The 17,799-nt window shown below is 50.4% G+C and overlaps 1 protein-coding gene across 1 annotated transcript; it reads right to left on the reverse strand.

Annotated features, from left to right (window-relative positions):
• Positions 1–2,187: 2,187 nt before the first annotated feature.
• On the reverse strand, positions 2,188–5,404 carry LOC127300195 (E3 ubiquitin-protein ligase RSL1). Its single transcript, XM_051330281.1, has 3 exons — positions 4,624–5,404; positions 2,811–3,592; positions 2,188–2,668 (listed from the first exon to the last, which is right to left on the reverse strand). Exons 1-3 carry the CDS (start codon positions 5,329–5,331, stop codon positions 2,437–2,439), a joined length of 1,722 nt encoding a protein of 573 aa, XP_051186241.1. The 5' UTR covers positions 5,332–5,404; the 3' UTR covers positions 2,188–2,436.
• Between the last annotated feature and the right edge of the window lie 12,395 nt (positions 5,405–17,799).

Consider the following 17,799-nt stretch of genomic DNA (forward strand, 5'->3'; position numbering starts at 1 on the left):
GTCGACAGCTCTTGAATCGTGATTAAGCAAATGTTCGTCGATAGCAATAGATGCCAATCAACAAGCCTATGAATATGGTGCCGTATGAAAGAATGTTTACGCTTCCTTCGATTCACAGGGTAGGGAAAACAAAGCAATAGGAAATAGGTAGGATTGGTTTGCCATGTCTTGTAAAATCCTATGGGCATAGAAAATCTCACAAATGATTGTTTGATTGCAGTGAAGGAAGACCACAGGAAGTCATCAACATTGAAGAGTTCCTCCATCATATTTCCATGAGGTCGGACCTCATGGTAGTTTTCATGTGAAAATGCACTACGAAGCTCCTACGGGAATAGTTCCTGCAAGATGCAATTCCGTGGATCAAATACCATTCAAAGAAAAGTTTCCACTCAAGTTGTGGTCGTAGTGGAGGCCTCCGTGTTTACAAAAAAAAAAACCCCCCGCTAAAATGCAACATCTGGCTCACGAAGCAAGTAAAGCTTGGCAGGTAAGCTTGTTGACCAAGAATTCTAGGTAAATCAAGATTGCTCTATAAATAGCATGTCTTGTTTGGTACTAATGCATTTGTAGGACTCCTTAAGGATTGGGTGAATCCCATGTCTTACTCAATCTCAACAAATGTCTAAGGATCGAGGGGTAGTGTATTTGATCTTAGAGAAAATACACTAGAATTTACAAGGTTCACAAAAAAGGGTGGGGCCTAAAACCAACCCAATACACTAGAGCCAATCTGATTCTTGGAGATACATGAGGATTTGAGATTAGACTGGGATATTCCCATCAATTTTTTTAAAAAAATACACTAGTACAAGACAACGCTTTAGAGGGGGATTTTAGATAGCCTGAAATTGTCTCGCTCATTTGGTCTTCTATAAAGCAGCACCGTACTAAAGAAGAGCTCATAAGTTTCTTTCCTTAAATCTGATATATTCATTACCAATGTGTTCATTATTCTCCATTGTTCGTGATTGTGCTTGTGCTTGTGTGTTCAAAATTTTCCTTTTGCGAAAACATCTATCCGTCTATTAATAATCATCAGCAATAGAGGAACCATTGCCAAAGATGAAAACGGGAAATTAGAATATACAGATCTGAAACAACACTAATGAACACAAAAACTTGTTGGATGCCAGTATATTCACGGGATACAGACTCCATGCGCCACCTGCTAGTGCTAGGCACAACACCGAAGTGAGGATATGACTCGGAGGGCATTATTCTAACTTTGGAATGTCGCCAATGCCTCACCATGCCAAAAAAAAAAGACAACCAAAAAACCTAAAACAAGAAATGGAAACCCTTCCGCCAGCGAGAAAAAAAGGTCTGCTAAGAGCATCTCCAGTCGCGTCCCCCAAATGAGGTTTGGGGGACCGCGGACAAGAAATGGAGCAAAAAACTGTCCAGTCGCGTCCCCCAAAGCTAATTAGCGCCCCATTTTGTGTCCGGCGTCCCTGGTAGAGACTCTATGCATAGAGTCTCTACCGGGGACGCCGGACACAAAAACAGCGTCCACATGCATGCATGCAGCCCCTAGTCCCCACATGCTAGTCTCTTTCCCCACACTTTCTCTCACTTACTTTTCCCACATGGGGTGGTCCCCTCTATTAAAATGCATGTATCCGAACGCTGTTTGAGGGACGCGGCTGGGAAGGGTCTCTTTTTTGTGCAGATTTTTGGTCTCTTTTTGTCCGGCGCGGTCACAGACGTGCCCCAAATCATTTATGCCGGACGTTTTTTGAGGGACGCGACTGGAGATGCTCTAAGCCTCCAAAGCCTAATGGCCATTGGAGGCAGGGCACACCGACGGCGGCGCTAGCAGAGGGGACAGAAACCCTGGAGGCTTGGGATCAACTTTTTTTTCTTCCTCTCTCCTCTCCTCTCATACCTGTTCATGTACTTGATTGCGTGATGCAATTGATTGACTTGATTGAGTGATGCAGTTGATTGAAGCTGTGATTGGCAAGTGTGATCGAACAACTTCGGTTTCACAACTAGCTTCACAGCACCAAGAATAAAAGTAGTTCCACAACATAAACAATTCTTGCTTCAGAGGTGACTAGACCACTGTCAGAAGCCTCCTTTATATAGTTGACTTGTCAAAGAAAGAAAAATGCCGAAGAAGAATACCAACGGTGGCTGGATCTGTACCCAGTAGAACTGTGGGCAATGTTCAGGAACACCAAATTTCAGTACTTAAACCTAACATACTATTTATCATCTTTACCACAGTGCATAAATCCATGTCTGCCACAAACGAAACAAAGCACCGATACGATAGCAAGGTTAGACTTAGATACTAACAGCAAAGGAGATCCTGCATATGGACATAGCTGACAGCGTACACTTAGCTGCAAAAGAACCTGATACTGAAATTCTGGACAGTGGATTAGTGAAGCTAACGCTAGAAACAGTCATGTTGACAGGCCACCTCCATCACCGAAATCCCTGGTTATAGTGAAGACCTTCTTGAACATAGTAGTCGTCCTCCTCATCGTAGTCATCTTCATCTTCATCAACATCAATATTGCCCCTAACATCATCACGGACGACATTGCCCCTGATATCATTACGGATTAGATTGCGCTCATCCCACAGCAGGCAGGAGCAGGTCTGTTTCTTGTTCTTCCACTCTTTCCCACATGTGTAGCAGAATTCGTAGCCACACCTGCAACAACCAAGTGTAAGATGCATCAAAGGTTAACATGATAGCACACCAAGGATGCACAGATTGACACGAAAAAAATACTTACCATAGTCTTGACACTAACACTATTAAAGAAAAATACCAAGACAGTGTAAACACTTACACGCAAGTCATATGGTAGCAACCCTCTGCAAGTTCAATAATATGCTTGCATTTGGTACACTTGCGCCACCGCCGGTGCTCTGCAAGGCTCTCTAACTTAGCATCTCCTGAATGAGCATGGGGGTGCATCCTGTTGTAGTCCAAGCAAGTCATCCTGTCATGCCATGGGACCTTACAGCTGATGCAGAACGAGCCTCTGCATTTCACACACTTCCTCAATGTGGCGGCATCAGCAACAGTGTGCTTTGAGGATGATTCTTGCATCGGGTGTATCACTTCACTTAACGCCATCAACGCTGAGCACTTGGGGTACGGGCAATAAATCTTTTGAGCAGGCGGGATTTGTCCTTCCCTGATACGTTGCACCATGATGCCTAAGAGTCGCGGTGATAGGAATACCTTTGAACCCTCTACAGTCAGCTGTTTAGTGCAACCATCTTGGGGGCAGGCTGGAAGCATCCCATGGAGCAGCTTAACTTTCACGTGCTCCTTCATGCAGGAGAAGCAAAAGCGATGTGCACAACCTTCAACAGCATGAATTTTAGAAACATCGGTGTCTTCAAGGCAGATTGCACAATTCTCTCTCATATCCATGCCAGCATTCACAGTAATAGCTTTGGCAAGCTGAGACTCTACCGATTCTCTGGCTAGTTTCATCACGTAGTCAAGTTGCCTTGGTTCAACAAGTAAGATTTCACATTGCTCGAATTTCTTCCTTAAGGACAGGACCTGATCTACCATATCTGCAAGCTTCTTCTGTGTCGGACGCCACATTCCAAGCAACTGCAATCCAAATGATCAGCAAGTAAACATAAGTCTAGTACTCGACTGTGTAGATTTTCACAATTATGTAAATAGGACACCATCATAAGACCAGTGCTAAAGAATTCAACCATTTATCCATCGAATTTACACATATAATAAGTAACTCTAGATGTAAATAGTGGAAAAGCAAATATGTCCGCAAAGAATTGACGACAAAGGCCAGCACTAAAGGAGACATGCCACTATACTGAAATTTGAAGTTCGGTTCGTACAGATGTTCAATTTCAACTTCACTGAATACTACTGTAATACTAGTCTCTGCAGGCATCTGACTGAGGTAGTAGAACATTACAAGACCAACCAGAAGTTCGAACTTTGCTTTAAGAGTAAAAAAAAAAAATCTGCATCGAACATGAACTCTACAGAACTAGAGTTTCAGCTGAAACTACAGAGGATCTCCACTATCAAATATGCAAAAGTCAAAAGCTCAAACTTTGCTCGAAGAGTTAAAACCATTTCTGTACTGAACATAAACTAGTACTAGTACAATTGTTTCACTGAACTATCAAATATCCAAAAGGGGAATCGATTCAAAAAAAAATCTCCACTAGCAATCTGGAGTACTAACGAAAAAATGATGGATTATTTAAGTGTTTTCCTCTCATATTACCATAATCCAGTAAAGCACATAGCGAATTTATACAACAAAAAATGAGGAGCATTGAAATAGTATAACTACTCTAGCTGTCTAATGTTTCTTGAACATTTTAGCTGAACTCCAAAATCTCCAATCCACAAATCATCTGTCATATTCCCCCATCCTATTAGATGTTTCCAGTAAGATATCACAACTGAACAGACACTAACAATGCAGTATCCTAAACAATAAAACATGAGAAGTGACAACACCATAACGAAATCGGTTAAGAAGATTCTCTGTTACCCCAGTCATGCAGCTCACAGCACTTTAGGGAAGCACTACTTATTTACCTACGCATAGTTGAGCAGAAGGTGATACGCAAGGATTTAGAAGTTGTATCACGGCATACATGGTTGTGAAGAACCCTGTAATCGGTGACAATCTTGATGCTTCGGATCCCCAGCCCGAGCGCCTCCTGCAGGCCTTCCGTGAGCGCCATGACCTCGAGCGTCATGCGCCCGCCCACGGACGCCTCCACCGGCTTCTGTATCCTCAGCACCACATGTCCCTGCTGATTGCACAGGGCCACGGCCAGCGCCGCCACGCCAGGGTCCCGGTCCCGCGGCCCCACGACGCCCTTGCTCGACAGGCCCTTGAAGAAGACGCGGAACAGAGGCCGGCTAGGGTCCAGCGGCCGCTCGAAGTTGTCGCCGTCGCGGGCCCACTGGCCCTCCGGGATGGCGGCGAGCTCGCGGGCGAAGACCGCGTCGTGGGCGGCCACGCGGACGGCCGCGGCCGCCTGCGCGTGGGCCGCGCGGCAGCCCTGCGCGTCGCGCCGGTCCTCCTCCGCGCGCGCGAGGTCCGCGGCGTGCACGGCTAGGGCGTACGCGACGTCCGAAGACTCGAGCGCAGGGGCCGGCTGGAATGAGGGGGAGATGGCCGCGGCGGCGGCGGCGGTACTGGAAGAGGGGTTACTGTTGGTGGCGCGGAGGGATGCTTCGATGGCCTCCGAGACCTGGAGCTGGAAGGCCAGGTCAAGGTCGGAGGCGGAGACGGCGGCGGAGGACGCGAGGGCGACCTGCTCGTGGAGGGCCGCGAGCTCGTAGTCGTCGGCCATGGCCGGTGGGTGGCGCTGCGACAAAGGCGAGGGTTTGGGGTTTGCTGCGAAAAGCTTGAAGTCGAGTTTTTCCTTGGGTGGATATTTTGGACAAACTTTGCAGAGCAACTCAAGGCTGGTAAAAGCATCTCTAGCAGAGCCCCGTATTTTTCTGAACTAAAGAGTTCGGCCTCTCGAACTGTTCAATTTTGATGGTTTTACAGACGGCGCAGATTAGAAACCGAAGTGGTGAACTAAAAACTGTAAATCAAACGCCGCGGGAAAATTTGTTGCGATGATCTTGCGAAATTGAACCCATTCTTGCTCCGATCGAGATACATTCGTCAATAATTTACATATACTAACCAAAATATGACTCCCGAACGAGCTACATTCGTTAATTTCATACCTAAAACTACTAGATTAGGCCCCGGATTGTCACCGGGGCACTTCTTGCGGTGGCGGAGGGTTTATTCCGCGTCGGGGCTACCTACGCGACGACAAGCGCGGCCACGTCGAACGTCGCCGCCTCCACTGAACTCCCGCAGATGAGTGGCGGCTCGCCGATTCGGCCCCTCCCCTACCTACATGTCTTAGGCGTCCCATTGCGGATGGAGGGGTGATGGCGGCAACAGCGAAGCAGCGTTACCAACGACAGAATTGCTCGCCGGAGAGGAGAGGGAGCGGCGGCGGCGGAAGTGGTAGCGGCGGAGGGGAGTAGGGTTTAGAAACCGAACTCCCCTCTGCGGCCCCTTTAATACGGGGCAACCGCCGAGTTTTTTGGGCCCCCGAACTCGATTTACGGGTCTGGCCGCGAGTTTGGGCTCCGTTCAGACCAGTTTTGGCCCGAACCCGTATTTCCATTGGACTTTTTCGTTTTCGGCATGTTTTACGGGCTCTGCTAGAGATGCTCTAGCAGATTCCTTAAACTAAATTCTTTAGTAGTCCTTCTAATTCATATTCTAATTCATATTACTTGAGGCTAATATAAATATATATAGACACATTTTAGTTGTACAATACATCCATTTTAGCACCAAGTAATATGGTTAATTCATATTACTTGACCCTAATATAAATACATACAGACACATTTTAGTTGTACAATACATCCATTTTAGCAGCAAGTAATATGAATTGGATGGAATATACCAACTATTACCTCTATTACAAGTCCAGTAAAAGTTAACTTAGTTGTCACCGGCGTCGGGAGAGATTGGAAGTCTATGGTAGAGTTTTCATTAAAAGTAGAGTTTTTCATAGATTAGTTTAGGGTTTTTGCCTCCACATCAATGAAGATGATACCATCAATAAGATAATCTTAATCATTTTGTTCGATGACGAGATATTCTTCCCGATGTTAATGGTGATGTTGGAAGGTTAATTTTCTCTAGGTATGATCCTTCAGATCTTGTTTAACCTGCTCGATTTTGGACGTTTTTTAAGTAACATGTGGAAAAAAAATCATGGATGATGTGAAGAGGATTTTCCTGCAATATTTGTCCCAGCTTTCACGATATTGACAATGATGATTCGTATTGTCGACACCCATCGACATCGACTAGGCTGTTCAACTACTTTTCCTTGAAAATGGTGTCGGTACTCTTGCTGATGTTGATTGATTCAGCGCGTGCATGTAGACTTAACATTGTAGCTGAAATTAAAAGTATGAGAGAACCATCGTTGGTATTTACATGTCTTTGATTTGGCATTTATGTCATTTTTCCACGAAAAATATAAGATTGTGTCTTGGAATAACAAAGAGTTTGAAGACTCCGAAGAATTGCTCGTTTCTTTTAGGATTTATTTTGTAATCGTTGTATATATCTTGTGTATCTCTACCATTACTATTTCCTACTTTAAATATATGGTATTGATGGTAAAAAAACTTAGTTCTCACTCAAGTTATGTAATTCTGCTTTGCAATTTAAAGATCTTAATTGCAATTTGATTTTATTTAAATATCTAAAGAAGATAAATACTATTCGAATTTTTTTGAAACATCTTCTTTGAAACCGAGGAAATACCATTGTAAAGAAGATAAATATCGTTCATGTTTTATGGTTTAGAACTTAGTGATAGTTCGAGGAGAATATGCTCAGTCTATTCCATCAAAATATAAATGGTGTTATATTGCAGAATTTGATAAAAGAATGTTCTGAATTTTCAAATAGAAGTATTATCTCATAAATAAACTTCCAGACCCCTTCTACTCCTAGCTTTTAGATAAACCTATCTAACTTTAGTTAATTGTGCACATATGTATGCTAACATGTGTAAAGTTATGTCCAATAGATGCCAACAAGAGTTCAATCTCCATCGCGCAGTAGGGCACGGCCCCTTAGTGAGGCACCACATGATGCATGTTAAGATGGATGAGCAACCAGCAATGTAGTTTAGATTTTTAGAGTAGGTATACTCTTTTTTCTAATCTCAGGATGTTAGAGTTTTTAACGAGTCAACAAATAATGAATCTTTTTCTATCCCATATAAAATCTTTGCATAATATTACTAATTTTCTGATTTTCCTGGATTTTTCAAAATTTTCCAATATGTTTGGACAGTATTTACGCTGGAAACAGAAAACAGGAAAAACATGCCTTTTTCAGCCCGGCAAGCCAAACGGGCGGACGTGCCGGCCATGATCGTCCCGTCCCCATGGCTGGACGGGCCTGTCCTGTAACCACCTGTCACACCCCTTGCCCCGATGAGATCTGGGACGTGAGCTCTCAGAGATACACAGGAGAATTTGGATCTCAGCAAGAAGAAAGGAAGGAAGAACACGGGAGCGAGAGAGAGAGTTTCGGGAGATAATTTCTTTTTCTATTTCTTTCTCCCTTTCAGCTTACAACTCCAGCTGTTATATACTCAGCTGCTAACTCCACTCGTACCCGTGGCCCACCACACACACACGTTACACACACCTTCAGGCTAGCATATCCCAGGTGTATTGTACATCTACGTCTTGATTAGTTCAGGTGTGACATTGCCTCCCTCTAAAGCAGGTGCTTGACCCCAAGCACTGAAGTCTGGGTAACGTGCCTTAATGACTGAGATGTCTTCCCAGGTAGCTGCATCAGCATCAATGTCCTTCCACTTGATCAAGCCTTGAGGAATTGCCGAGCTTCCTTTCTTCACCAAACGCCGATCCAGGATGGCTTCAGGAATGGTCTCCACCAGATCAAGCTCGACGATCTTCGATAAATCATGGAACACCGGAGTATGATCAGGAACAAACTCCTTCAGCTGCGATACATGGAAAACTGGGTGAACAACACTGTCAGTAGGTAGAGCGAGACGATATGCCATTGAGCCCACACGTTCCAGAATCTGATATGGACCGAAGAACTTGAATGCCAGTTTGGGGCATGGTCTGTTCACCACCGAGGACTGTGCATAGGGCTGGAGTTTAAGGTAGACTTTGTCTCCCACCGAATACTCTTTCTCTGATCGCAGACGATCAGCCTGAATTTTCATGCGATTTTGTGCATTTGCGAGATGCATTTTTAGGCGCTGGAGCTGAGCATGTCTGTCTCGGAGCATCATTGCAGCCTCAGATAGATTGTCTTCGTCCATCACAGGCATGGCTCCCATATTCGGCTCACACCCATAGAGTGCCTTGAATGGAGATGAGTCAATAGATGAATGATAAGAGGAGTTGTACCAGAACTCAGCGAGAGGTAGCCAACGTCTCCATTGTTTTGGTGCGTCGTGGACGAAGCAGCGAAGAAACATCTCAATGCACTGATTGACCCGCTCACTTTGGCCGTCTGTCTGGGGATGGTAGGCGGTAGTAAACTTGAGTTTGGTGCCCATGGAGGAAAATAATTCTTTCCACAACTTACTCAAGAAGATGGGGTCGCGGTCAGAGACAATGGATAAGGGCACGCCATGCAGTTTGACCACCGAGTCCAGAAAGGCTTGTGCCACTGATGCCGCATTGAATGGATGCTTGAGTGGAACCAAATGTGCATATTTTGTTAAACGGTCGACCACCACCATGATGACATTGGCGCCAGCAGACAGAGGAAGGCCCTCGACGAAATCCATCGTTAATTCACGCCAAATGCCAGATGGAATTGGCAGTGGCTGCAATAAACCGGCAGGTCTGTTGTGGCCATGCTTGGCTTGTTGGCAAACTGAGCACTGTTTCACAAAGTCATCCACTCCAGTTTTCATCCCATTCCAAGAAAACAGACGCTTCAGACGCTTGTAAGTTGGTAGGACCCCCGAGTGGCCCCCAATTGCACTATTATGAAATGCATTGATCAGTTTGGTCTGTGGAGCTGAGTTTGCTCCTACCCAAATTTTCCCATGGACCTTAATAAGACCTTGCTGTAGCTCAAAATCTTGATCATCAGGACTCGCAATAGCTAATGCCTTGAGCTTGTCTTGAGCAACAGGATCAGTGACATAAGAGTTCACTACCTCTTGAAACCAAGTTGGACGCACTTCAGAAATGGCCTGTAACTGAAACACCTGACCAATTCGAGATAGAGCATCTGCCGCTGAGTTATCTGCTCCCTTTTTGTAGAGAATGCGAAATTGCAATCCCATCATGCGAGCCATGGCCTTGCGCTGCATTGGGGACTGGAGGGTTTGCTCGTCGAGATAGGTCAAACTGTGATGATCAGTTTTGATGAGAAACTCACTCCGCTGCAAGTAAGGGCGCCAACGCTCGACGGCCATAATAATAGCTAAGAACTCTTTTTCATAGATGGATAATGTTCGATGCTGAACACTCAAGGACTTGCTAAGAAAAGCTAGGGGGTGACCTTCCTGCATCAACACCGCACCAATACCCGTGTCACACGCATCGGTCTCCACGACAAACTGTTTCTGGAAATCCGGTAACGCTAGCACCGGGGTGGTCACCATGGCAGCTTTCAATTGCAGAAACGCCGTCTCAGCCTCCGGTGACCAGGCAAAAGCTTTCTTCTTCAACAAATTGGTGAGTGGTTTCGCCATGACTCCATATCCGCGCACAAATTTGCGGTAATAGCCAGTTAGACCGAGAAAACCTCTCAGATCCGTGACATTGGCAGGACGGGGCCATTCCTGCATAGCCCGAGTTTTGCGAGGATCCGTGGCCACTCCACTTCCTGACACAATATGGCCTAGGTACTCCAGCTCCAACTGTGCAAAAGAGCATTTTGAGGGCTTCACATAAAATTGATTGTCGCTGAGTAATTGAAGGACTGCTGCTAGGTGTCGAGCATGATCTCGTAGATTTGGACTGTAAATAAGGATGTCGTCCATGAATACCTCGATCCATTGTGTTGCTTGCGGTTGACGATGTCGAAGATCTTGAGCGTGCCATCGAGATCAGATCCTTACGCCTCTAGTTCCCACAGACGGCGCCAATTGACAAGGTATCAACTTGTCAATGCCTATGGATTGTAGGCTAGGGTTTTAGTTGGAAGTAGAGGGCAAGTAGATCTCGAAGGTTTCAGCCGAAAAGTACTCGACGATTATGAAAACTAGGGTTTGCAGACAATGATTCGATTATCTTTTCGTCCCTCGCCTCCCCCTTTATATAGGAGGTGGAGCCGAGGGATTCGTGCTATACAAGTTACAGAGTCCGGGACGGTTTCTAACTCATCCCGCCAGATTACAAATAACACTTCCTATTACAACTCTTGACTTTCCTTGATATATCTTGGGCTCCCGAATCTTCTTATTCTTCGGGTAGTGGGCCTTCAGTAAACCCCGGGTACTATCTTCGGCAGGCCCATTTGGGATGCCTATGTCAACCAATGCAAATTTCCGCAGGCACGGGCTGAGAATGGAATTCACCACACATTGGAACGTTGCCGGGGCATTAGATAACCCAAACGGCATTACTCGAAACTGGTAATGACCCTGATGAGTTTTGAACGCTGTTTTTTCCTCGTCTTCAGGCCGCATGCGTATCTGATGATACCCGGAGCGCAAATCCAGTTTCGAGAAATATTTGGCTCCTGCAAGTTCATCTAAAAGCTCGTCAATGATGGGCATGGGAAAAGTGTTTTTGATCGTGAGCTCATTGAGGCGGCGATAGTCAATGCAGAAACGCCACTCGCCATCTTTTTTCAGAACTAACAGCACTGGAGATGCAAACGGACTCATACTTGGGACAATGATCCCAGATTTTAGCATTGCCTTTATCTGCCTCTCAATCTCATCCTTGTGCATTGGAGAATAGCGGTAAGGTCGTGCATTGGTAGGCACTGCATTTGGCTGCAAGGCAATAGCATGATCATATTCTCTATGTGGCGGGAGCCCTTGTGGTTCAGCAAAAATTGGAGAAAACTTCTCCAGAACAGTGTGAATTTCAGGAGGCAACACATCTGAAATGGTATCAGCCTCCATGTTTGCGAGTACTGCCACAGCCCATACATCATTCCCGGACGTCCATTTCATCAGTTGTTGTACTGGCAGCTCACGCAAAGGCCCTTGTTGTTTTGGCTGAATGCCTCTCAACGTCACTGCTTGTCCATTGAGATCAAATTTCAGCGTCTTGGTGACCCAGCTACAGCGCATGTCACCACATTGTTTGAGCCAGTCGACACCTAGAATGGCATCATATGCTCCGAGAGGTAACACCCGCATGTCAGTAGAGAATGAGTATCCTTGTGCCCACCAAGACAATTGTGGCACCATCTGATCACACGTGAGTATATCTCCACTAGCCACTTTGACAGAAACAGGTGGAATTGATGTTCTGGGACACTGCAGTCGCTGTACAAATTTCTCATTGATGAAAGTGTGACTGCTCCCTGAATCTACCAATAATAGCATCACTTGATTCTGTACCAGGGCCCTGATCCTGATCGTTCCTTCATTGTCAGACCCCGAAACTGCATTTAGAGAGAGTGACAATTCTTGCGCATTAGCCAGATCCTGTAACTCCATCAGCTCAAGTACTTCTTCTGAAATTTCGGCCTGATGATCCTCCATTGTTAGTGCATGTACCTCTGCCTTCTTGGCACACTGATGGTTTGGCTCATATTTATCTCCACAGCGAAAACATAGGTTGTTGGCTCTGCGATAGTCACGTAGTTGGCGATCCTTCCACATATCCCCAGTGCCCAACTTCAAAGGTGCACAAGCAGTGTCATGGCGCGGAGCTGGGTTGTCTGCCTTATGTGCTGCAGTCTGGCGACTAGCCCAAGGCTTCTGCTGTGATTGCAGATCCTGCTGAACATGAGCAAGGAGCATGGCACGGTCCAGCGTCTCCGGAATTTGTGAAGCAACCGGCAGACGGATCTCAGCTTTGAGCCCTTTTAGAAATTGAGAGACCAAAAACGTGTCATCATAATTTGGATTGTGACTTGTGATTTTGTAAACCAACTCCTGAAACTTTGCACAATATTCATCCACCGAGCCGGTCTGTTTTAGTGCCAATAGCTCATCCATGAACTGCCGGTGATCGTGAACCCCAAACTTAGCTTCTACAGCTGTGATGAAATCGGGCCAACCATGCACGACATGCTTGAGCTTGTAAGCTTGGAACCAGTGAGCCGCCTTCCCCTCCAAATGCATCGTTGCCGCCGTGAGCCACATGGTGGAATGGATGTTGCAAACACGAAAGTAATCCAAGCATTTGTCACGCCAGATTCTCGGGAACTCGCCATCGAATTTGGGGAAATTCAATTTGATAGGAACTTTGCCGCCCTGGTGATCTCCAGTGCGCCCCGCCTCACCGCCGCCTGCGAAGCCGCCTGGATCTGGAGGACGATTCGCTGATGACGACCCTGGGCGAAACCCACCAGATGCCGCACCCCGTCCACCGCCTACGGTTCCGCTCCCCTTCCCGGCTGCACGCGTAGTCTCCAGCTCCGCCTCCTCCTCCTGCTCAACGGATGGAGCCTTGGAGCTGCAGAGCCGCGCCACCGCCTCCGCTGTGGCCGCCATGTGCTGGGCCATCACCTCCTGGCGGTGCTCAATCGCATCCATGACTCGGGTGTGGTCAGACACGACGCGTGAATGCAGATCAAGCTGCGAGGCCACCTGCTGGTATGCTGTGTCCAGTAGCCCCATCCGCGCGTCCATGGAGCCCATCTGAGCATGGACGAGGTCGAGGGTCTCCCGAATCGCCGCCAGGGAGACCTCTGAGCGATCCGCCGCTTCCCCCATCGCCTCCAGGACGAACTGAGTCTGCTGGGATGGTTTTGGCGGCGCCGTGGTGCTGATCTTCCAAGGTCAAGCGAACCAGTTTCAGGATTTACAGGATTCCAGTTGCCAATCGATCGAAATCGAAGAACAACCAGATTCGCAGACCATCCACCAGGAATTTACCGCTCAACCCGAGAAATCGTGACCGCACTCGAACGCGGCGGAATCCCCACCAAACCGAACCCGAGTCTGATACCACTGTCACACCCCTTGCCCCGATGAGATCTGGGACGTGAGCTCTCAGAGATACACAGGAGAATTTGGATCTCAGCAAGAAGAAAGGAAGGAAGAACACGGGAGCGAGAGAGAGAGTTTCGGGAGATAATTTCTTTTTCTATTTCTTTCTCCCTTTCAGCTTACAACTCCAGCTGTTATATACTCAGCTGCTAACTCCACTCGTACCCTGACGGGGATATTACCCCCGGTATGGCAAAGTCCTTGAGTTTACGAGCACGCCACATTTCGCGGATCAAGAAAATATGCTACGACGCAAAAGATATGAAGAAAAGAATAAAATAGAAGAAGAACCGCCCGCCGGGCCGGCTTCCGGCTCAGCGGCCCGTCCGGCTTCCGCCACGCACAAGCCGGCTTCCGCTCCCATCGGCCCGTCCGGCTTCGAGCTCGTGCCGGCTTCCCGCGGCCCACGTTATACCGGCCGCCTCGCCGTATCAGCCGGGCGTCGCGGTCGCCCGCTCTGGCCGGGAGTGGCGGCGTACCTCGCTCGACCGCGCCAGGGCGCTCGTTCGCTCGGCCGGCTCGCCATGCAACAAATAAGACGGGGTCGGTGCTTGACCGACCGCTCTGTGCGCCCTGCGTGCATGCATGCATGCATGGACGGCCGGCTCTCCCAGGTATCGTGGAGGCCAGCTACGTCCAGCTGCTGCTCCTTCCTCCATGTACCAGCTCAAAGCATCCATGTAAAAACCAAGTTACATGGCCGGCTGATGAAGGCCACGGCACGAGCCAGCTTCACCATCCAAGGAACGATCAAGTCATTGGATCCCTCTGCCAGGAGTACGATCAAGTATTGCTACGTACAGCGACGAGACAAGCGATCGTGCTACTCCTGTCAGGCTATCGATAGGGCCAGCTCTAGTCCCCGTAGCGAACGGTGGTCTTGTAGTGTACGGTTGACAAGACCCGTAGTCATTTCTTTAGCAGTGTATGTGGGGCCTTGTGTCCCCTGGGTGGCCAGCTATATAAGCACACCAGGGGAGCCCCTCACGCTCATTCGGGGAAGGCTGCCCTCTCTCTCTCAGCCACATACGAGCAGCTGGCCAGGCTGTATCCAAGCCGGCCAGGCTCCCTCTTAGCTCACAGTAACAAACAGCTCAAGGAGCAACTATGTAACACCATATACTGTCATATACATCAGACATGCAGGAGTAGGGGTTTTACCTCCACCGCGAGGGCCCTAAACCTAGGTACATCACCGCGTGCTGTGTACCAATCCCGCATCCGGATACCGTCGACGCCCATACAGGAACCACCTCTCTTTAGCTACCCCGTAGCATATGCCGTGACGATACCACGACATTTGGCGCCCACCGTGGGGCCTGCAGTGGCGCCGACCGGAGTTCGTCTGGACGGGACCCTTCCTCATCATCGTCACCGCCGTGGCCTTCAACGCCGCCGGCATCGCCGCCCTCTTTGGGCACGGCTTCACCGCCGCGGCCTTCAACGCCGCCGGCATCGCCGCCCTCTTTGGGCACGGCTTCACCGCCGTGGCCTTCAACGCCGCCGGCATCCCCGCCCTCTTTGGGCACGGCTTCACCGCCGCGGCCTTCAACGCCGCCGGCATCGCCGCCCTCTTTGGGCACGGCTTCACCGCCGCGGCCTTCAACGCCGCCGGCATCGCCGCCCTCTTTGGGCACGGCTTCACCGCCGCGGCCTTCAACGTCGCCGGCATCGCCGCCCCCTTTGGGCACGGCATCACCGCCGCGGCATTCAACACCGCGAGCTTCGTCTCCGCCCCGGCCCTCGCCGCCGCGAGCTTCTTCAGCATCATCGCCAACGCCGCGGCCACCTTCCCCGTTGATGCCGCCGCGAGCTTCGCCTCCGCCGCATCCTCTGCGTCGTCTTACCCGACGCCTACATCTCCAACAACGCCTGGAGCCTTCGAGCTCGGTATAGCCTCAGTCCGCCCTGCACGTCGTCTACGGCTACACGCACCTCTTCTCCATCACGTCCCGCGTGCGCTCGTTGCATGCGGATGCGCACGTGGACAGCAGCGGCCCCGTTCGCCGGCGCCCGCGAGCATCGCGCGAGTAGCGGCAGCAGCACCCGGACCTGCGCCCCGTCAGCAAAGCGGCAGGCACTGCGCGCGCATGCGCTCCAAGCGAAAGCCAACAGCAGCGTCCATGCATGCAATAATCCCTGCGCGCGTAGCAGCAGCAGCATCTTCACCAAGCCCACGCGGATCCGGCCGTGCCTCCCCTCTTGGCTCGCGCGCGACGGCGAAGCTGCCACGGCTCGACCAGGCAGCAGCGCGTCGCCCGCGGCTGCCACACGCGCGCCTCCAACCTTCGCATAAACGAAACTGGAGCTAAGTCTCTTCGTTCCCTCTATTTTCTATCACACATAAACAAAACTGGAGTAGAGCAGCGGCTGGCTTTGCCCATACATCCCTCTCTGTCAAACTAGAAAAGCTACGTACTATTGTACTCTCACGGCTGTTGTTTCTCCTAACTATAGCAAGAAAGCAACAACGAGCTTGAGCAAGCAGCGTCCTCACGTACGAGCGCCGCTGCGCCCGCGAACCATCCGGCTGCTCGCAGCCCATCTCGCGCTACAGCGCCCAGCGCCGGGCTGCGCCCGCACGCCATCGTCCCGCGGCCGGCTTCGCCCCGCCCGCCAGCTCCAATTAGCAAGCATCAACAGCCCATACGGCTAACAGCAGGCAGCAGCAGCGCGCGGTACGTCTGGCTCGCCCGCATCCTGCATCAACCACTGCTGGTTGCGCCCAGGGACAGCTCCGGCTCGCTGCAGCACCACGGCTCGCCCACGCCGTCCTCTCCGGCTGCGCCCGCAAACAACTGCACCACCGGCTGCGCGCCTCGTCGACCTCCACGTTGCGCCGCGCGTACCGTGCCGTCCGGCTCCGCGCGCCTCGGCATCAACGCTCGCCACTCGGGCCGCCCGCGCCTCTACCGGCTGCGCACACCAACAATGGCCCCTGTGCTCCACCTCAGCGCCCGGTCCTCTCCAAGAAGCAGCAGCAGCGCCGCGCCTGCCGGCTCGCGCCATGGCCGGCTCATCGCTGCGTCATGCGGCTGCGCCACCACCGACCTCGCCGACTCCGACTCCGAGCGCTGCCAACTCTTCCTCGGCTGCGCCGCGCCATGCGCCGCCCGCGCCTCGCCGCGGCCGGCTCTCGCGCCGCCCGGCTCCCGCGTCGGCCGCACCATCTACGGCCGCCGCGCCTAGCGCGCCCTCCGGCTGCGCCCCAACACGGCCACCTCCGGCTGCTCCACACGCGCAGCGCCCGTCCGGCTCCGTCCGCGGCGCGCTGGTCCGCCTCCGTCTCGCTCCGTCCGCCATCGCCGGCAGCAGCCCGCACCTGCGCGTCATCAACGACTCCCGGCTGCGCCGCGCCGCGTGCTCGCTGTGCCACGCGGCTGCACCTCTCCGACTCGCGGCCCGGCTCTTCCGCGCGCCACTCGGCTCGCCGCGGCCGGCTTGCTCCGGCGATGCTCCGCCCGCCGCGCCCGTACCGGCTGCCGCGTGAGCCTATCGCTCCCCTGCCAAAGAATAGAGCGCATGGGTTAAAAAAAAAAAATGGGGCCGGCTGATATGCATGCCGGTTGGAGCAAAAGAAAAAAGAACAAGAAAATAGTCTGTCGGCTGGCAAATAGCAGTCGGCTGAAAAAGAAAGAAAAAAGATGGGAAAGAAAAAACAGAAAAAGAAAATAAGTGGCCGGCTGAAAAGAAGTTGCTTGCCGGCTGAAAAAAAAAATGATCCGGCTGAAAATAGTTTGCCGGCTAAAAAAAAAAAAAATAAGAATATCTGTCCGGCTAAAACATGTCGGCTAAAACATGCCACCGAATGAAACCGCTCGATGTTCGATCGATCGAGCCGGCTGCGCCAGTGCCGGCTGGGCGGGTTGTCCTTAACCCGGCTGGGGCTGGGTTCGTTTGGTTGGTCGCTCGACTCCGCTCGTACCGGTTCCGCCTGTCCAGGCCGGCTGGGAATGGGATGAGTGGAGCCTGCACCGACTGAACCAGCCCGAGCGCGTTTGGTCGCCCGTCCGGCTGAATCTGGGCAGCCGGAATCTGCATCGACTCGTACATCCGCAGCGCGTTTGGTAGCTTGGCCGGCTGGAGTCAAACCAG

Source organism: Lolium perenne, chromosome 5 (assembly GCF_019359855.2).
Source record: "Lolium perenne isolate Kyuss_39 chromosome 5, Kyuss_2.0, whole genome shotgun sequence".
Lineage (NCBI taxonomy): Eukaryota > Viridiplantae > Streptophyta > Magnoliopsida > Poales > Poaceae > Lolium > Lolium perenne.

Bases quoted from the DNA above. Each gene is read 5' to 3' on its own strand.
- LOC127300195 (XM_051330281.1), bottom strand. From the start codon at position 5,331: ATGGCCGACGACTACGAGCTCGCGGCCCTCCACGAGCAGGTCGCCCTC. The intron at 3,593-4,623 runs GTATGCCGTGAT...TTTGGATTGCAG, and splicing joins ACAGGGTTCTTCACAACCAT to TTGCTTGGAATGTGGCGTCC. The intron at 2,669-2,810 runs GTAAGTGTTTAC...TGGTTGTTGCAG, and splicing joins TGCTACCATATGACTTGCGT to GTGTGGCTACGAATTCTGCT.